Genomic DNA, 18,548 nt, shown 5'->3' with positions numbered 1-18,548 from the left:
TTCTTCATGCATTTAAAATTCTGAACATGGAGAATGTAGCTCTTTCACAGAAAAGATGTTCATGTGATATACTCATTTTGGTTAAAAAAAAAACACTATCTCACGATGATTCAATAACAAAATAAAAATAACAAGATTGCATTTGCAGTTCCTTAGAAAAATGACTGTATGTAAATAAAATGGAAACTGATACTTAAGATCATAAATTTACATATCAGGAAAAAATGTTGATTTATTAATAAATCAAAATGGAAAGTGTTTGGAATAGGGAGAAATTGCATCTAAGAGACACTGGATTAATGATGACAAAGGCAAATAGTAAGAGAAAAAGAAAATTCTGAGATGACTGAGTGGCTATAAATACTTGGCCATGTGTCCTAAGAGAAACCAGCTACTAAATGATTTCAAGAAAAATGTTTTCACAATCAAAGGAAATCTTACAGAACAGTATGGATGAGAAACACTTTCATTCCACTTAAATATAAGACACAGAAGGTCTAAGAAGGAAGGTCAGGCTTAGGTGAATTCAAATATCCATAAATAAAAATAATTATTTCAAAGAGATGCCGAGAGCTACTGTTATCAACAAATCTATTCACTTAGTATTCTACGTGATTTACTTTCAGGTTTGCATATTCAAACAAATTCCTTACTTGGGTGGACTCTCCATCTTCTCACGCTCTCCGTTGAAGTTCAAACTACAGAGGTTATTTGATATTGAATGGGAAGAATCTAATTCCACGTTTTCCTGGGTCTGTACTCTCAGAGGGTCATGGAGTCGTGTCTCCTTTTTCAAGTTGATGTCGGAATACGGGCAGCCAAAAGCACTGGGTTGTATAAAAATGAGAGCAGAGTCATCAGTTCATAAGTACGAATTAGGGATCTACAAACATTGAAACAATTTACATTCAGTATGCAAGCACTGGATAGTGAGACTCCTCTCACAGTGCACACTCAAATCATTTTTGCTTGCTGTCCTTTGATAAAGTTGTAGGTTTTGAAACAGAAATCTAAGAAAAATAAAGATGTGTTCCTGAGTTATGAAAGGTTCACATACAGCCTTGAATCAATGTTTTCTTCTTTCCAATATTATGTTGTAGTTTGACTATATCAAAAATACGATGGATAAACTCACAAAATATCATATTTTAATTTCTTAATATTCATGTCTATCCAGAAATACTCTATCTGGGGTTCTGCTTAAATATTCTGACCTTTGCTGTGAAGTTCTGTAGAACGACGTGAAAGAACACCTGCTGATGAAAAGGGGAGTGACCACAGGAAGCGCGAATCCCAACCCTGAGTATCGTTGGAGCAGCTCAGGGCAGAAGGATCTGCCAGGGTGGACTATTTCGACAGACCGATTCATTGTCCATTAGATTTCTGTGCCTGTATCTCTTCTCTATCTTCAAGGAGGCTTGAAATCTCTATTGCTGCTATAAATGTGACAGTCACTGCTAGTGAAAGCACAAATGTTCCAGGAGGCCACTTGCACTGAAGGCAGGGAAGAGACCTTGTCGGTGTCACCTTCATTTCTCATTTTGGTGAAATGGGAAAGACTGGCTTAACTCAGGTGGGTTGACTGGGACCTCGAGAGGTCACTCACACTCTATGAAGACGGAGCTGCTACGATCATCTCAGCTCTCATCCGCCACATCCACGGGGGTTCATGGTCAAAGACTCAGTGTGTTGGCAGTTGAGCTTTTTCGGATTTTGTTTCTAATATCTGGTGATTTTGTTACAACATGGTAATAACAATGCCTTTCTGAATATTTCTGAAGGTTTTGTTTGGTTGTTTTAAGGTCATAATAAACTCAGGGAACTTTGTAGTTTTCTATTTTAAAGTCAATTTATTTCTCCAGGGATGGTCAGTAGAAAATCGAACCTAAGAGGGACTTGAGTATGAATCTATATCTAGAATTAACTTTCTGAATTTTGGATGGAGAAATTATGATGACAAAAAGCTGGCCCAATAGGCAATAGTACACCCATACTGGCTTCATGAGGATGAACAGACTTGCTACAAGCAGGTATGCCCTATACACAAAGGCTCTGTAATTTATGGTAATTGTCACTGGTTATCATTTTACCGACTTATTAAATATTAACTGAACATATGCAATATATTTCATCTTAGAAAATATAGTTTTATTATGAAATTAAAACATCAAATTTCCAGTAAATGTATTTACACAATGAACTTAAAAACTATCAGTATTAAGCATGTATTTATGGTCCATTATAGCTTAAGGTGTTTTACAAATCTTATGCCTATGATTTACTAGTAAATGTCCTAAAATGCTATTGATATATTTATATTACAGATAAGGGTCACACAGGACAAGCAATGTTTCCAAAGGTAGGTGGCACTTTCTTGAAAAGTCCTGAAATTGATCGATTATTAGCAATAAGGGGGGGGGAGTGGAGAAAGGTTTTGAACACCATCAGAAATAAAAACCATTGTGAAAAGTTTGCGTAAAAAGAAACAGAAGAAAGATATTACAGGGAATAGCAGTTCTTGGTTTGTTAGGGTTAATGGCTAGGGGAAAATATGTCAGCATATATCAGGATACTGCTTAAGGAGTGAAGATGTGGCAGGGCTATTTCCAGGAACGATGCAACAGAAGACATCTGTCTAAGCTGTAGTATCCATGATTTAAGAGAGATTTTTTTAAAAATTTCTGCACATGGAAGTTGAAAGACATTAAACTAACATAAAGATGTTAATTCTCATGCACACTTCCACTGAAAGAGTTTTAATGATGATTATGAAACTGAATTTTCTTACTCTAATACCACTGACCCTACATGATTCCTGCTGCATGGCCTAGACGAATCTCTTCCTAGGGTCCATTTTCCCAGAGCTGTAGACAACTATCACGGAAACTCTTGCTAAGTACTCACTTACAGAGTCCATTCACAGAGCTGTGTCTCCAATCATTTAATCATTTATTTGTTTACTAATTGTATTTCAGATCCTCTTTGTTCCTCTGGTACACAGGTATGGAAAACTAAACAGAACGTCCCACAGTGTCACTGGGATGAAAGGTTTCCTGATTCTTCAATAAGTTTTATGAAAACATAACTCCAGGTCATAAAAGATCAAAATTAAGGGTGAAGTTCAAAAGAATAGAAGACAAAAACACAACTGCAAGAGATACTGTTGAGGAATGTGAACTGATGACAGTTCCTGTTACTATAACAGGAGATAAATGAAAATACCAAAGAAGTTGAGATGTGAGGAACATTGAAGATACAATTGTGCCACTTTCAGTCTGAGTTTGCTGTCAAAAAGTTTCTATATTTCATCACTAAATTCACTTACATCTGTCACTGTCATCCTGTTGCTCATTGATTTGCTCGAGCGGGCACCAGTAAGGTCTCCATTGTGAGACTTGTTGTTACTATTTTTGTCATATTGAATAGTCATGGTAGCTTGCCAGGCTCTGCTGTGCAGGCAAGATACTCTTGGTAGCTTGCCGGGCTGAGAGAGGCAGAGGAATCGAACCCAGGTCAGCCGCATGCAAGGCAAATGCCCTATTGCTGTGCTATTACTCCAGTCCACACTTACATCTGATGTAGAGAAATATTTGCTACAGAGGTAGCACCTGAAATTTTGGTTTTACTTTTTATAAATGCAAACCCTTACTTTTGGATAATGCATCCAAATGTGTGTGTGTGTGTGTGTGTGTGATTTTGTGTGCTAAGATAAGTATGATTCTGCATGAATCTCTACACAGAAAAAAATCAACTAAATTGGATGGAGAGATAGTATACAATAGTCAACCTGGGTTCGATTCCTAGCACTGCAATCCCAACCACCACCAGGAGTGATCCTTGAACACAGAGTCAGTATTAAGCTTTGAGCACCCCCAAGTGTGGTCCAAATATCTTCCCCAGCCTTCCCAAACACCTCGCACATGTTATCAACTAAAGCTGCTCTCTTAGGTACTGTAAAGCCATTTAAAACTTGCTTTTGTCTTAACCAAACAGTGGGGCAAAAGCAGTTCTACAGACATAGTTTCTTTAAAAATACTGACATAAACTAAAATTTCTATGACTTAAAACTGCTGGTCAAGGTCAAGGTCAGTGTGAATAAACCCGAGGTGGTTCACTCAAATTTTCTTTCATTGTGGACCAACATAATCCAGAGTGCGGGTTGTGGGCTGAGCGGAAAGTATCAAGCACAGTGTTGCTTGTGAGTGCTGATGGCTGATCACACATTCCCCCAGACTCCTCAATTCCTTCTTAATGTAAATTTCCCTTTCTCAGGAAAAGAAGAGATGGTCAGAAATACTAGGTTGTTCCACACAAATCACACTGTGTAAAATCCACATAATCGAATATCAGAAATTTCATGTGGTTCAACAGAATAAATTATAAAAAAAAGTCAGATCTAAGCATCAAAGGGAAGGCAGAATAACAGAAGGTGAACACTGAAGGAAAAGGCTGCCAGATAGCTGAAAGAAATGAGCAGACTTACCTCAAGTGGGAGGAAACAGACAGTGATTGCAATTAAAAATACTATTTTTGCTTTTTAGAATATTTGAGTATACTTGCAAGGGCATACCCAGTGGTGCTCAGAGATTTCTCCTGGATTACAATTCAGGGGTTACTCCTGGCAGTTCCTGGGGGTCCAAGACTTGTTAGGGATCAAACTTGGGTTCTTGCATGCAAAGCAAGCATTACAGTTCATTTAGCTATCTCTCTAGCCCAAGTATAATTTTTAATGTATGAAAATAAATGAAAAGGTAAACTGTATGAGAGTATTTTTCTAAAATTTCATCTTCCTGAGTCATCAGTCTCATGGGTTTCGTGCCTTCTGCTCGACCTCTGTTCTGAAATGTCACGTCTGCTGCCCAGACTAAATTCAGAGGCTCTCCTGGATAAAAAGCCCCTCATTCCTACTTTATTCTTGCCATTCCTCTCCCTTGACAACCACTACCTCTGATTCTGACTCAGAAAACTAGAACCCCTTCTCAGATATCACTTGGCCACTCTTGTCAGTTCTTTTGGTCATCCTTATTACTGTGCCTTGCCCACTAGCTGGAATCCCTTCCTGCATTTGGAATTTTTTCCATTGACACCAAGTCCATATGTGTGTGCGCATGTGTGTATGTGTGTATTCGTATGTGTGTGTAAAATGTCCAGGTTTTAGTGGAAGTAATATAGAAATTGAAGTCTGTTCCATCCTTTTGGAAGTTGCAGGCCCCTAATAGCCTTTTTAATGCTATTAGCACTGTATCACTGTCATCCTGTTGTTCATCAATTTGCTTGAGCGGGCACCAGTAACATCTCCATTATGAGACTTGTTACTGTTTTAATGCCATAAACAATATATTCATATATACATATACACAACTGAGTGCCACTTCAATGGATAACAAGCAGTGGAACTATCTCAATAGGAACGGAATTTGCTCCCAATCTCTCATCTCATTCCTCTAATCAACATCTTAAACTCAGTCTTGTTCCTTTTCTATTTCCAATCCCCCATTTCAGCTCTCCCAAATTAAACTCTTAAAGAATCTTGCTCTATCCTAGAAAAAATACTGTAGCCAGTCTCTCTTTCTGGCATCTTCACTGATTATCCAGATGCAACAATAAGGAAGAGCCCAATTGTGGAGATGAAGAATCAGCTGCTTCAAGAGGTAGATTTAAATCCTACTGCAATTTCTTACTGGGCTCCTGATGTACATATACAGCACTGTAGCACTGTCATCCCATTGTTCATTGATTTGGAATTTTGTGCACCAGTAACGTCTCCATTGTGAGACTTGTTACTGTTTTTGGCATTTCAAATACGCTACGGGTAGCTTGCCAGGCTCTGCTGTGTGGGCGGGATACTCTTGGTAGCTTAGTGGTCTTTCTGAGAGGGATGGAGAAATAGAACCTGGGTCGGCCACATGCAAGGCAAACGTCCTACCTGCTGTGCTATTGCGCCAGCCCATACACTTAAAGAACACTTAAAAATTAGAACCTGATAACTGATGAGTATATGCCAAGAATATAAACCCTGCAACTACTGTAAATAAAAGTACAAACTAATCTCCATTTATTTTTGTTAAGACGCCAAAACATAAAATCCAACATGTGACATTTATTTGGTATGCATTTAAATATAATCTATAATTGCATGTGTATAAAACTGCCTGAATTATTATGTTCAAGGTAATATTTTCAGTAACTAGACAAGGAAGAAAAAATGTGTCAATCAAGAGGAGAATTCAATTGTGTGTGAATGTAGATATTTTATCCATTAAGAAATTCTATTGTATTATTACTAGAAACTCCCAAGGAAAATTTTTCTTCAACCTGACAGTATACAAAGCAGCATACTAATGGCCTTTAAAATCTTATGTTGTAAAAAGCATAATGTACTTAGTAACTAAATTGTGCAATTTATAATAAAGAATATCTGATGAATAGAATCTGGAGTCAAAAATTAACAGAATACTATGCACATAGTTAACATTAAACAGTAAATTAAGTGGATATATTAACAAGCTACATTACTAATTCATTCACAGTAGTTACAGTGATGCATTTGTGTTTCTATTATTACAATGATCATTATTTTCTCATATATAAGCTTCCTTCTCTCTTTAGTTTTACTGTTTTGTTAAGTGGTTTGAATATATCAAGGTTATTTTTTAGTTTGTACACTGCACTTTCATTATAATATTCTAGGTAGAAATCTGTTTATTTCTCTCAAGGCATATTTTCCCTAAAGTGTATTTTCTTTGTTCTCAGAACTTTCAAAACAAAATTTCACTCAGAAGTGAAAAAAAATTAAGGACAATTCATAGAACATCCGGAGAATAATTCAACTAAAAAATTGCTCTAAACACAATTTAAAATTACCCATAAGTTAAAAGCATACTTTTGATTATGGATGATAATCAAGCAATTCCTTCTATTAGATGGCTTTAATTTACTATTATCAATTTAAAATACAATTTTAGGAAGATAATTTACATAAATATATGCTTCTATATTATACACACATACAACATAGTATGTATACTATATTTATATAATACATCATATATTTGTATATATATTAACTAATACACACATACACTTTATGTATTAAATAAAATCTCAAGTTCAAAGTTAATACTGATCCAATGTCAACAAAACACTCAAATATTGTTGAGGGATAGTCTTCTAAACTGATCAAGTTGAAGTCAACTTGACAAATCTGTTAGCTAAGATTAGCCGTGTACAGTCTGTGTGATGGAACAAGAAAAACAAACTAACTGAAGTCAGAGAACAAAGCATAATTCAAGGGCGGAGAGAAGCAGCTCCAGACACTAAGAGATGAAGGACTTAGGAAGTGCCACCCTGCCTTCCCTGTGAGTGAGGTGTGGGGGAGGCTTCTCAAATACTACACAAACAATTCGAATTTGTACTTTGGAGGTGACTTTTTATGATTCCACAAATCGACAACTAAAAACTGTTCTGTGAGTTCATGTAGGTATCACAGATTCCATATTAAAAATCAACCAATTCTCTTCCCTCTAACTTACTTAAAACACCAAATGAAAAATAAATGTAGTATGTGTGAAGAAATATCTGAATTAGAAATAAGAACCCAAATAAGAATTTTCCTTAAATTGTGAAGGAAGCTATTTAAAATGAAGATTTTAAATATTTAGGGCAACTTAATTGTGGATTCAAAGATGACCATCTACTTATTTTCATAAAATATGACCAATGCTAACTTTCTATCACAAATTATTCTATTATTCAGTAATTTAGCTGTTATTTAAAATAAACACAAAATATTTATAGACTCCCAAGCTCATATAAAATAAATGGATGCTTATAACTCATTAAATTTAGTTAGTAAAATTATTATTTAAATGTGAAAAAATTGGCATTAAAATAAAGTTTTATTTGTCTAATAAAAAAACACTTTCTATAGTTTGCCCACTGCACTCTATCCTGATTTAAGCTCTTTATATTTTAACTCATTAAAATCTCAGAGTATCCCTGTTAAATAGATACTATTATTTTACAGGTGAACAAACTGAAGCAGAGATGGGCAAAGTAAGGCACTTTAGACCATATAGCTAGAAATTGTAGAGATGGGACTGAAACCCAAGTAGCTTTTTTTTTTTTTTGGTTTTTGGGTCACACCCGGCGACGCACAGGGGTTACTCCTGGCTCTTCACTCAGGAATTACCCCTGGCGGTTCTCAGGGGACCATATGGGATGCTGGGATTAGAACCCGGGTCGGCTGCGTGCAAGGCAAACGCCCTACCCGCTGTGCTATCGCTCCAGCCCCTGAAACCCAAGTAGCTTAATGTCAGATTCCCTATCTTTGCCTACCATGTCAAACTGCCACTGGGGTTAGGTTATTCTGTGGATGCATGAGAGAAAATGAAAATCATAAAAACACCTGGCATGATGCCCTGTACATACTAGATGCTGTGCCAAATGGATGCTGATGATATTAATGTATTTATATAACAATTCTGGCAAGGTCGACTGTTTGTGGAGAAGAGCAAGTAAAAAATTTTAATACTTTGAAAGAATTTATATAGCTTAGTTAAAATTTTTTTTCCTACTTCATACCAAAATTTACTGAGTTGCCACAAGAATAGAACATGTGGTAAAGAGGGATTCTTTAGAAACAAAGGCACAGTCTCTGCATGGAATAAAATGCAATGTGAAGAACTGGCCATCTGGACAATTTTTTATTGGTACAAGCTGTAATTTATAAAACCATGAAAAGGGGGAAGAAAACAGAGAAGATATAGCCTTGACTTTCTGCCAAAGACGGATTTTAAAGCTCCATCCAAGAATATTTTAAAAAGAGAATTTAAATATTTCATACCTATATCTACAAACTAAGGTTGCATCTTCTTGGCTAAGCTCAATATTCTACTTAACACAGCTAAACAAGTACCCACAAAGTAGGTGCTGGGAGGAGGAGGACTAGGTAAGCTGCTGCCTGTCTTCCCTTCCTTTAATCTTTGCGTTCCGTCACTACATGCAGGGCACGCGACTAAGCATTACTATAACTCAAAGTATGAGTGAGAGCCTACACCTTCGGGGTTTTTGATCTGGGCTATCAAAATCCAAACAAATGAAAAATCTAAAAGGAAAACCAAGTGTGTGTTTATTATTGCTATTTGGAATGGTACATGACTAATGATACAAGCATTGCAATAGGAATATATCCTTCATTGTACTATAGGGATTGCTTCATTAAAAGAAAGCTGGGCAGGCCATTTCCACAACCCCCCGCCCCTCCCCCTATTAAATTGCTTTTAATTCTTGCTGCTTTTTCCCAGTTTAGGGCCAAGACGGGCACTGAGGCCAGTTCCGGAAACAGAATGGGTTACAATCAGAACTACAAGTGGAGACGAGGACCTAAGATCCCGAAAGCCCTAAGAACACACACGAAGGACAGAGCTGTGGACACATTCCCTGGCGCTGGGCAGGGGGCTGCTGGGGAGCTGCTGAAGACTGTGGGTGAGGACAGCAGGAGCCCAAGAAAACGGAGGCTCGGGTACATCCTAGGGAAATGCCACCAGTGGGACTTGGGCATTCATTCCAACTGAAGTTGCCTGACACTGAAATATAAACCTGTGAGTGTGAAGATGAAGATTGGTCGGGCTGATGGTGACCTTAAGGGGCTGGACAATGAGCCTTGTTTCAACTGACAGTTAACCCACAGGCATCACAGGTGCGATTCTCAGCGGGGGAGAATTCTCTTGCCTGGCGAACAGAGGTAGACAAGCTCTCAGTGTGAGAAGCCAGACAGGAAGATGCCTTTGGGGGCACCCCCAGCAAACACCAGTGGCTGGTGCAGAGGACAGGGCCGCCTCCCCCTCAGCCTGCCTGCACACAGCCTGCCTGTTAGGGTTTCATGGAGCTGTTCCCCTTCATGTTGCTGGAATGGTGCTGAGGCCAAGTGGGCACTGCACACTTCAGCTGCTGCTCGCTTGGCCCGGCACAGTGTCTTTTTACTGAATTAATTGTTGAAGGTCCCAAATCATTTCATAAGGAGATGTAGGGTGTGTGTGTGTGTGTGTGTGTGTGTGTGTGTGTGTGTGTGTGTGTGTGTGTGTGTGTGTGTGTGAGTGTGTGTGGTGATGAGGACAGGACTCCTCTCATCCCTCCATCTTATCACCCTCCTGGATTCTCCTCATTGGCACTGAGCAGGTAGACGTGATGCTCCCAGGGAGCCACATGTCACTGACACACAACAGGGATGTCACAGGAGAGTTTGCGCCTTTGGCTGGAACAAGCTGGGGGCATGTTTCATACGAGCTTTAAAAGAGCTTGAGGCCTTGAGCACCAAGGATACTCCAGGAAGAAAGTGGGATTCAGAAGAAAACTCAAAGGGTTTTCACAAAGGCAGAAATGTTTGTTTCCTTTTTCCTTCTGTCTTTAAAACTTTGTACAAAAATTACATTTTATAGTAATGTTCCTATTGTATTTTTCTTTGGCAAATCTGCATTTAAAATTCTTCAGCTATGTTTGCTTTGCGATCTCGGAACCATGAAGCTAGGTCAACTGTGAGCAGCACCCATTACCCAGGCCACCGAGTGCTCTGTGTGATCTGCAGTGGAAACTGCAGTGGGATCAGTGGTGGAGCCTGTCCTTTAGGATCCCGCAGGCCTCTGGGGAGAGGGGCTTTCGGGAATGTGGCAGCAGGGCCAGGCTACCTGCTTCACACCCCCACCTCCCTTGAGGCCTCTAAGGAATCTTTCTTTCTTTCCTTCCTCTGCCTGGCCCTGCTATTCTTCCCTCCCTTCTTTATATTTTGCGCATTGAGACTGAGGAAGGGGGACTGTGCATCTGTGCTAGTGTGTGTATTTGGAGGCGAGAAGGTAGGGCAGTTCTAAAGGAAGGAAATGAGCGGAGCTAAATCAGCATTTCTTTTATAGAATAAAACATAAGATCTCCTCAAATGTTCTAAAGAAGCTAATACATTAGCTTCTCTGATAAATGTTCAAGGTATAATAAAAAATTTTTTTAGATCAGTAGTGGGCGGATAACTTTTTAAAGCAACACTTGAGGAGAGAGAAAAAAAGGGAATACCCTGTCACAGAGGCAGGGTGGAGTGGGGGGGATGGGACTGGGGGGTGGGAGGGATACTGGGTTCACTGGTGGTGGAGAATGGACACTGGTGGAGGGATGGATCCTCGAACACTGTATGAGGGAAACACAAGCACAAAAATGTGTATATCTGTACCCTCACGATGATTCACTAATTTTTAAAAAATTAATTAAAAAACAAATAAAGCAACACTTGACACAAAACACTAAATTAACCCCTGATTCTATTCTCACATAGGGCTGTCTTTATTTTAATAACAGCTTTGGAACTTCACATACTCTAAATGTTTGCTTTGTTAGATTTAGAAGTGTTTTTGTTTTAGTTTTCTATAGGCTCATTAAATGAGCCTATATTTACTCAGCCTATAGATCAGTTTGCAAGTGAAATCAGTGAAATCATTTTAACTGTCCTAGTTCACACTGTCTTCTCTCTTTCTGCAAGGCTTATCTCTTCAGATCACAAAATCTGTTGGGATTGTATCTTAGGACTTTAGAATGGTTTCATTTGTTTTTACTTTTGCTTTAAACTATATACTGAAATAGATTTTTGGGGTAAAATATAAAAAAGTTTTTGTATAATTTATGAATTATAAAATTTCTGGGCTGGAGCAATAGCATAGTAGGTAGGGCATTTGTCTTGCATGCAGATGACCCAGGTTCGATTCCTCCGCCCCTCTCAGACAGCCCAGCAAGCTACTGAGATATATCTCGCACGCACGGCACAGCCTGGCAAGCTACCCATGGTATATTCGATATGACAAAAACTGTAACAAGTCTCACAATTAAGACATTACTGGTGCTCACTCGAGCAAATCGATGAGCAACGGGATGGCAGTGATAAAATGCCCAGTATAGAATGTTAGAAAAAGGAAAATCAGAACTGCTCCCACCACAAACCACGAGGTTTCTCTTATTACCTGCTGGCTCCCTTTTGCTATGGCCATGTGTGTGAGTGTCATGGAAGTGTCCCATATGTGCAGGGGGACAAGCCCACTCTGATAGCCACTGTCACAAGGCTCGCTTGCTCCTTTCTCGGAAGTCAATGAGAGCCCAGTGGGAGTGCAGCCTCCTCCCTGCCTCCCAAGCCCACTGCCGGCCCCTGTCACGCTCCCTCCACACCTGGCTCTGCTCTGAAGGGTCTTCTTCAGTCAGTGCCAGGGGCTGTCCTGGGTCAAGATATTTCTGAGAATTCGCTGATACTGGCTGATGTTGGACTCCTGCTTGGATGCACAGATGTGGTACGTGCTTTCTCTGGGAGTGTTTCAAGGTCTCTGTCACAGTTTTCCTGATCTTCTCATTTATTGTAAAAATGAGACTTACATTACTGTCACGGAGTCTCTTTGATATTTTATACTTTCATGTAGTCTTGAATATTTTGGTTTCCAAATAGATAAAAGAGAAGATGAGCAGAGGACGAGGGACTGTCTCGGCTGTCTCCTGCCACCCTCACTATAGACTGTAGGTGGGCAGCAAGGCCAGGCTCAGAGCAACTGCGGGGGGTTGGTGAGAAGAGGCCCGTGGTGTGGGCACCAGGACACACCTCATCATGGAGATTAACTACACGTCTGCAGGCATGACTTGAAATTAGTCACACCTGAGGTCCCTATCAAGTCTCAAGTTTTGTAATCTTCTAGTAAAAAAAGTAAACACTGCTGTTAAGCATTACTTCTAAAATGCCATATCCACATATTTAAATAAGGCCATTTTTAGACACACTCTCTCTGCTCTTTTCTTTCTCTTTGTGTGTATGTCTGTGTGAGAGTTTGTGTGTGTGTGTGATGTATATGTAGCATACGTCTTGTGTTTGTATGTAGTGGGGGTTGTGTTGTGTTGCAGTGTGCTATGTACTATGTGTGTGGTTTGGTGTTTCTGCTGTGATGTGTGTTATGGTAGATATGTCAAAAGAAAAGAGGAGGGGGGCAATGCTAGTGATAGCAGCACCCCAGCATTACTAGTTTGTGGCTACTATTTGGGAAATAATAAAGACAGAAGTGAGACAAATGCAGTGTTGTGGCAGCAAAGGAGCTTCTAGTAGCAATATAAAGCGAAACAGAGGGACTAGATGATGTGTCAGTGGATGGACATGAGGGAAATGCTAAGAAGATGCATACTTAATGTCTCATGTTCTGTCTTTGCTCATTTTCATCTCCAGACTCTCAGAATTTCAGACAGTGGTTCTTTATTTATTCCCTTCCCTCTCTTCCTTCCCACATGACTTCCTATTTTTCCCTGCCATCCCTGACAATGAGCAATTGGCACTCCGAGATGTGTCTGTCATTTGCAGAAAGAGAGAGAAAGAGAGATATGAGAAGAAAGAGAATATTCAGGAAAATAGAATAAGAACAGATGGAACTGGAGAAGTCAAACTGGAAAGACAGATAAGGAGGGCTTCAAAGCAGGACAAAATGGAGAGAAAAATTAAAATGCAAAGGTTTATTTTAGGACTAATGAAAATGCTACAAAATTGAAGATGTTGGCACTACTCTGAATTAACTAAAAAATTACAATTAGGTATTGAATTGAATGGGTGAATTTCATGGTGTGTGAGTTATATTGCAATAGAGCTGCTATATTGTTAAGTATACAGGATAAGGTATAATTTATTAATAATCCAGAAATATGTTGCCTCTGAGCCAACTCTTTTGCTTGGCAGAGTTGCTCCGCTAGCAATGAACCTTCCTTCAGGCCATGCCACATAGTACTGCCCCTGGACAGATGGACAGATAGTCTTTCATTGTCCCTAGAAATGAAGAAGGATCATAAGATGAAGCTGAAAATGCAAAGGAGAGAGATACAGAAGAGAACAGTTTGTAGCAAAGGTCATTTGACAGAGTTTCTCGAGTGTTTGAATTGATGGTCATTTATCCTTTTCTTCTGAATTCCTTGAATACACTCCTAATTAGCTGGGAATGGTAAGGGTGTGTAAAAATGTCACAATCCAATTCTATTCTTTCGCATGTGTGCGCACGCATATAAACACACACACACACACTTAAATATAATCACTAGCAAGCCACCTTCTAGTACTGTGAAATCAGTTCTAGCTCTAAAATAAAAAGTACACTTTGGAACTTCTTTTAAAACATTAACTGTTAAATTCTTTGATCACTGAAGATTCTCTCTTCTCTGCAGCTTTGAATAAAAGCCTGTCTCCCTCTGTGCTGGCACTGCACAGAGTGAAGTGACCACATACTCAAAAGCCCTTTACATTCTAGAGTCTGTGAGTAAGACACACAGATTGTGCACATTCCTCAGTGGCATGGGAGCTGCTCTCTGCGAGTGCACATGTCTCCACTTGGTTCTGGATGTTTAGAGCTGCTGAATAAGTCATCCCTAAATAAGCAAAAAATACCTGTATTTTGAAATATCTATTTTGTAGTTTTTAATCAAATGGTGAAAAACATTTCTTTCTGCATTTTGAATAGTACTTAAATTACAATTAAAAATTCAAGTTACATTTTAAATATGGCAGGAATCTGCTCTCATTAAGAGCAAGTTTAAAGAAGAATATGCAGTGTCTCAGATGTCACAGATATATTTATAGAAAAAAAACCCTGAGTTTTGGGGAGGACATCTTCTCAATGGAATTCAAATTTAAATTAATGAGAAGTAATCTTTAAGATGCATGACAGATAAAACAGTTCCTTTTTGGAGCTTAGTACATTTAGAAGTAATCAAGTTATATAGCAAATTAGGGGAAGAAATTGCCTTTGTGATGTCTGGGAATGCGCATGGTAAATGATAAATTTTTCCATTAGTGTTAATGAACTTGCCTGGTTAACTCCCCTGCACATCAGAAGAACAGAGACCAAATCATCTGTCTTTCACATTTAATTCAATTTGTTTGTAGACTGCATCTTTTACTTAACGTTACCCAAAAAGCAATTTCAGAAAAGATAAAATAATAACAAAATACTTTATAAAACTGGATACACAGGCAATATAACAAAGGAGGGATATTGGAGTCTTTGGAGAAATAAAAATTACTCATATTTTGTGCATGTCTGTGTTGTGTGATTAGTATTAAAGGCTAACATATTCATATACTGAATTCAAAATTGCTTCCTCTTTTCAGAAACGTGACAGAGAAGAACAAACAGAATGTTCAAAATAGTTTCTAAAAGGTATATTGAAATCACAAATGCTGATAAATGTTGCATTTAATGTAAAACTATGTATATATGTAGTTGGAGGGATCTGTGAAAAACTAAAAGCAAGTGAAAAACAACTTGCATTTATATAACTTGTCACATCCCAAAATGATGAAAGCACTGCGGCTATCAAAGGCTCCTTGAAATCCTTTAACTGCTTTCCCCCTATACTCAGTAAATATAATAGAAGGGAAAAAGGATTCTCAAAGATAATTGCTAATCTATTTCAATAACCAAAACTAATTCTTGCTCTACTCCTGAGCCAATTTCCTTGCCATGTGCTATTTAAAATAACTTAAAGGCAAGTTTTTGTTTTCAATATTCCCCCTTCCCCTCCCACCTGCTGCTCCACCCCCACCTCCTGGTCCCAAACTGAATTTTGAAAGCCTAGTTAATAGTAAACACGAAACAATGAGTCCTAAGTTGTTACAAAAAAGGGTGCTATCACTAGGAATGTATTTCTACCAACTTTGCGCCATCTGTAGTTGAATGACTTGAAAATTAAGACCAACCTCAAATGATAATTCTTCCCCCCACCTTTTTCACTCTCTTTCCTTCCATAAATTACTATCTGACTACGTAACGTGTGCCAAGAACTGTTTTAACACAGTTAAATCAGTGTAGGAACACAGAGAAATTTTTATGCATTCATGATGGAGATAAAGCAGAGAGGAAAGCCAGTTTTAGTGTGTATGCACTTGGTGGTGAATTCACTTTAAGTGACTTGAAGGATGAGAGACATCATGCTATGCTCCCCTTTCGCCAAGACAGGAACCTTTCCTCCGACCTCCCCACATGATGCATTTGACTGATTCCAAATGTGAACACTGCTTCCTCTGGGAAGCTTCCTGTAGCTACTCCACCTCAAATTAACCACACCCTTTACTGAGACCTGAAACATATTTACCTCTGTATTTATTCTAAGCTACTCATCACTGTATATTTTATACGAAGTCATCTGTATTCATATCTGTTGCACTTTTTCAACCTAATTAGACAACAAGTCCCTTCAGAGTATGTAAACTCCCTTTATCATGCCTTGCGGCTTCAGTCACAATGTCTTAGACACAATTATCTCCTCACTGAAGTTGCTGGAACAGGTAATTGGGAAATGGTATCTATGATCTGAGTGTGACCTCACCTCAAAATTCTCAAAAAGAGATATTTTTGAAATGTGTTAATATTTTTATCATAGGATGAGATAGTGTTCAGGTTTCTGGCATGGATGTACACAGGTACTAGGTACTGCTGACCCTCTCAGAGGAGAGCCCGTCAGCCTCCCCCCCCCCCCCCGCATGCCCACTCCAGCCCAATGTTCCATTCCTCCCACCCCTGCCCCATTATTTCTTAAGGGACAGTTCTGGTTTTAGTGAATACTTTTACTTCCCTTTGCACCACCCTGCACCCAAGACCCCTCCAATCATGTTCCTGCGTTATTCCCCGGCAGCCTACTGCTTGCCCTCACTCCTCTTCCCCCTAACCCGGCATTTCCAGGTCTGTATTTTAGTATCCGATGCTTGTCATTGACTGATATTTTCTATACCCTTTTTCTTTTTATTTCTCTATATACCACAGATGAGTAAGATCATCCTGTATTTATCCTGTCTTTGGCTTATTACACTCACATGATACCCTTCAATGTGAAATCAAAAAGTTTCTCCATGGTAAAATAAACTCAGGCTAAAATAAAAATACACTCAACTGAAAGGGAGAATATAGTCACACAAAATACTACACCAAAGGACGTAAAACCATTTTTTGATAGGCTTTTCGATGTTTTATTGTTGATTTTTGTAAACTGTTTATATATCTTGTGTATATCTTTTTTCTTTTAGTTTTTTGGGTCATACCCAGCAATGCCCAGGGGATACTACTGCCTCTGCCCTCAGGAAGTGCTCCTGGTGGTACTCAGGGACCATTATGGGATGCCAAGGATGGAACCTGGGTTGGCTGTGTGCCAGGCAAACACCCTACTTACTGTACTATTAACAGGGCCCCAAGTATTAACCTTTAATCTAAAATCTATAAAACACTCTTGAGGCTCAGCAACATAAAAACAATAACCCAATAATAAAATGGGGAGGACAGATGAATAACACTTCCATGAACAATACATACGGGTAGCCAATAAGAATATGAAAAAGTACTTATTATTATTTAGTATCAGGGAAATGCAACTCAAAACAACAATGAGGTATCACCTCACACTAGTGAGAATGTAATTATTAAAAAAAAAGACATGAAAATAAAAAATGTGGGGACTTAGTGACAAAAGGAATCCTCATTCACTGCTGGTGCAATGCCACCTGGTCCAGTCTCTATGGCAAACAACAACATGGAACTTATCAAAAAAGGAGATGAGGAATGGAATTCCCATTTCACCGAGCTATCCCATTTCTAGGTACTGACCCCCCCAAACACAAAATCATTAGTTTGAAGAGACATATGAACACCTATGTTCACTGCCATTGTAAGTGCAGTAGCTACAATGTGGAAGCAACCCAAATGTCCAACAGTAGACGAATGGATAAAGAAATAAGGTACACATACAAAATGGAATACTATGCAGCTACGAGAAAAATTTAAGTATGCACTTCATACACAGAACTCTTAATGCCCAATATGATGTTGGGCATGGGTCTTTGGGAGAAACTGGAATGATGAGGCTGGATCCTTTTGAATGTGGTCAGAGTTTTCATCTGAGACTCTGCAGAGCTCTACATGGCTAGCACAAAAAGGTGTGGCTGTGAACCACAAAGAAGGGCCTCACCAGGACAGCAAGGCCCGCACTGTGATATTGGCCATACAGTCTTCAGAATGATGAGGATTATTTATATTGCTTTTAAACCACCCACTTCATGCTGTTTTGTTTTAGCAGTTTAAAGTTACTATGATCACTATCATGCCGTTGATCCTCAATTTGCTAGAGCCGGCCCAGTAACATCTCCATTTGTCCTAGCCCTGAGATTTTAGCAGCCTCTCCTTACTCATTCTTCCCAAAGGTGCTATTTTAGTGTCAGGAGAATGAGACCCATCATTGTTACTATATTTGGCATATGGATACGACACAGGAAGCTTGCCAGGCTCTCCCATGAGGGCAGGAAAGCTCTCGGTAGCTTGCCAGGTTCTCCTAGAGGGAGAACTAGGCTATAAGATGTTGGCAGCGGCACATTTCTGGGAGCTTGCTTGGATTTATAGACTCTGGATGTTGGGCATTGATGGGATTACACAGCACCGGGGACTGGGGTGCCCACTTTCATATTATTATTTTTTCAAATCTTCTTAAACTTCACTGCCTCCAGTTTGATCCTTCAATAA

The 18,548-nt window shown here is 39.0% G+C and overlaps 1 protein-coding gene across 1 annotated transcript in view; it reads right to left on the bottom strand.

Moving 5' to 3' along the window:
• Positions 1 to 18,548, bottom strand: part of L3MBTL4 (L3MBTL histone methyl-lysine binding protein 4) — a 487,327-nt gene that overhangs the window by 136,647 nt on the left and 332,132 nt on the right. Inside the window, exon 15 of the mRNA XM_055125658.1 lies at positions 654 to 827. Within this exon, the coding sequence (XP_054981633.1) occupies positions 654 to 827 (174 nt within the window). The remainder of the gene's footprint in view (positions 1 to 653; positions 828 to 18,548) is intronic.

Source organism: Sorex araneus, chromosome 2 (genome assembly GCF_027595985.1).
Source record: "Sorex araneus isolate mSorAra2 chromosome 2, mSorAra2.pri, whole genome shotgun sequence".
Classification (NCBI taxonomy): domain Eukaryota; kingdom Metazoa; phylum Chordata; class Mammalia; order Eulipotyphla; family Soricidae; genus Sorex; species Sorex araneus.
The sequence above is the reverse complement of the archived record's forward strand: the minus strand, read 5'-3'. Positions and strand labels throughout refer to the sequence as shown.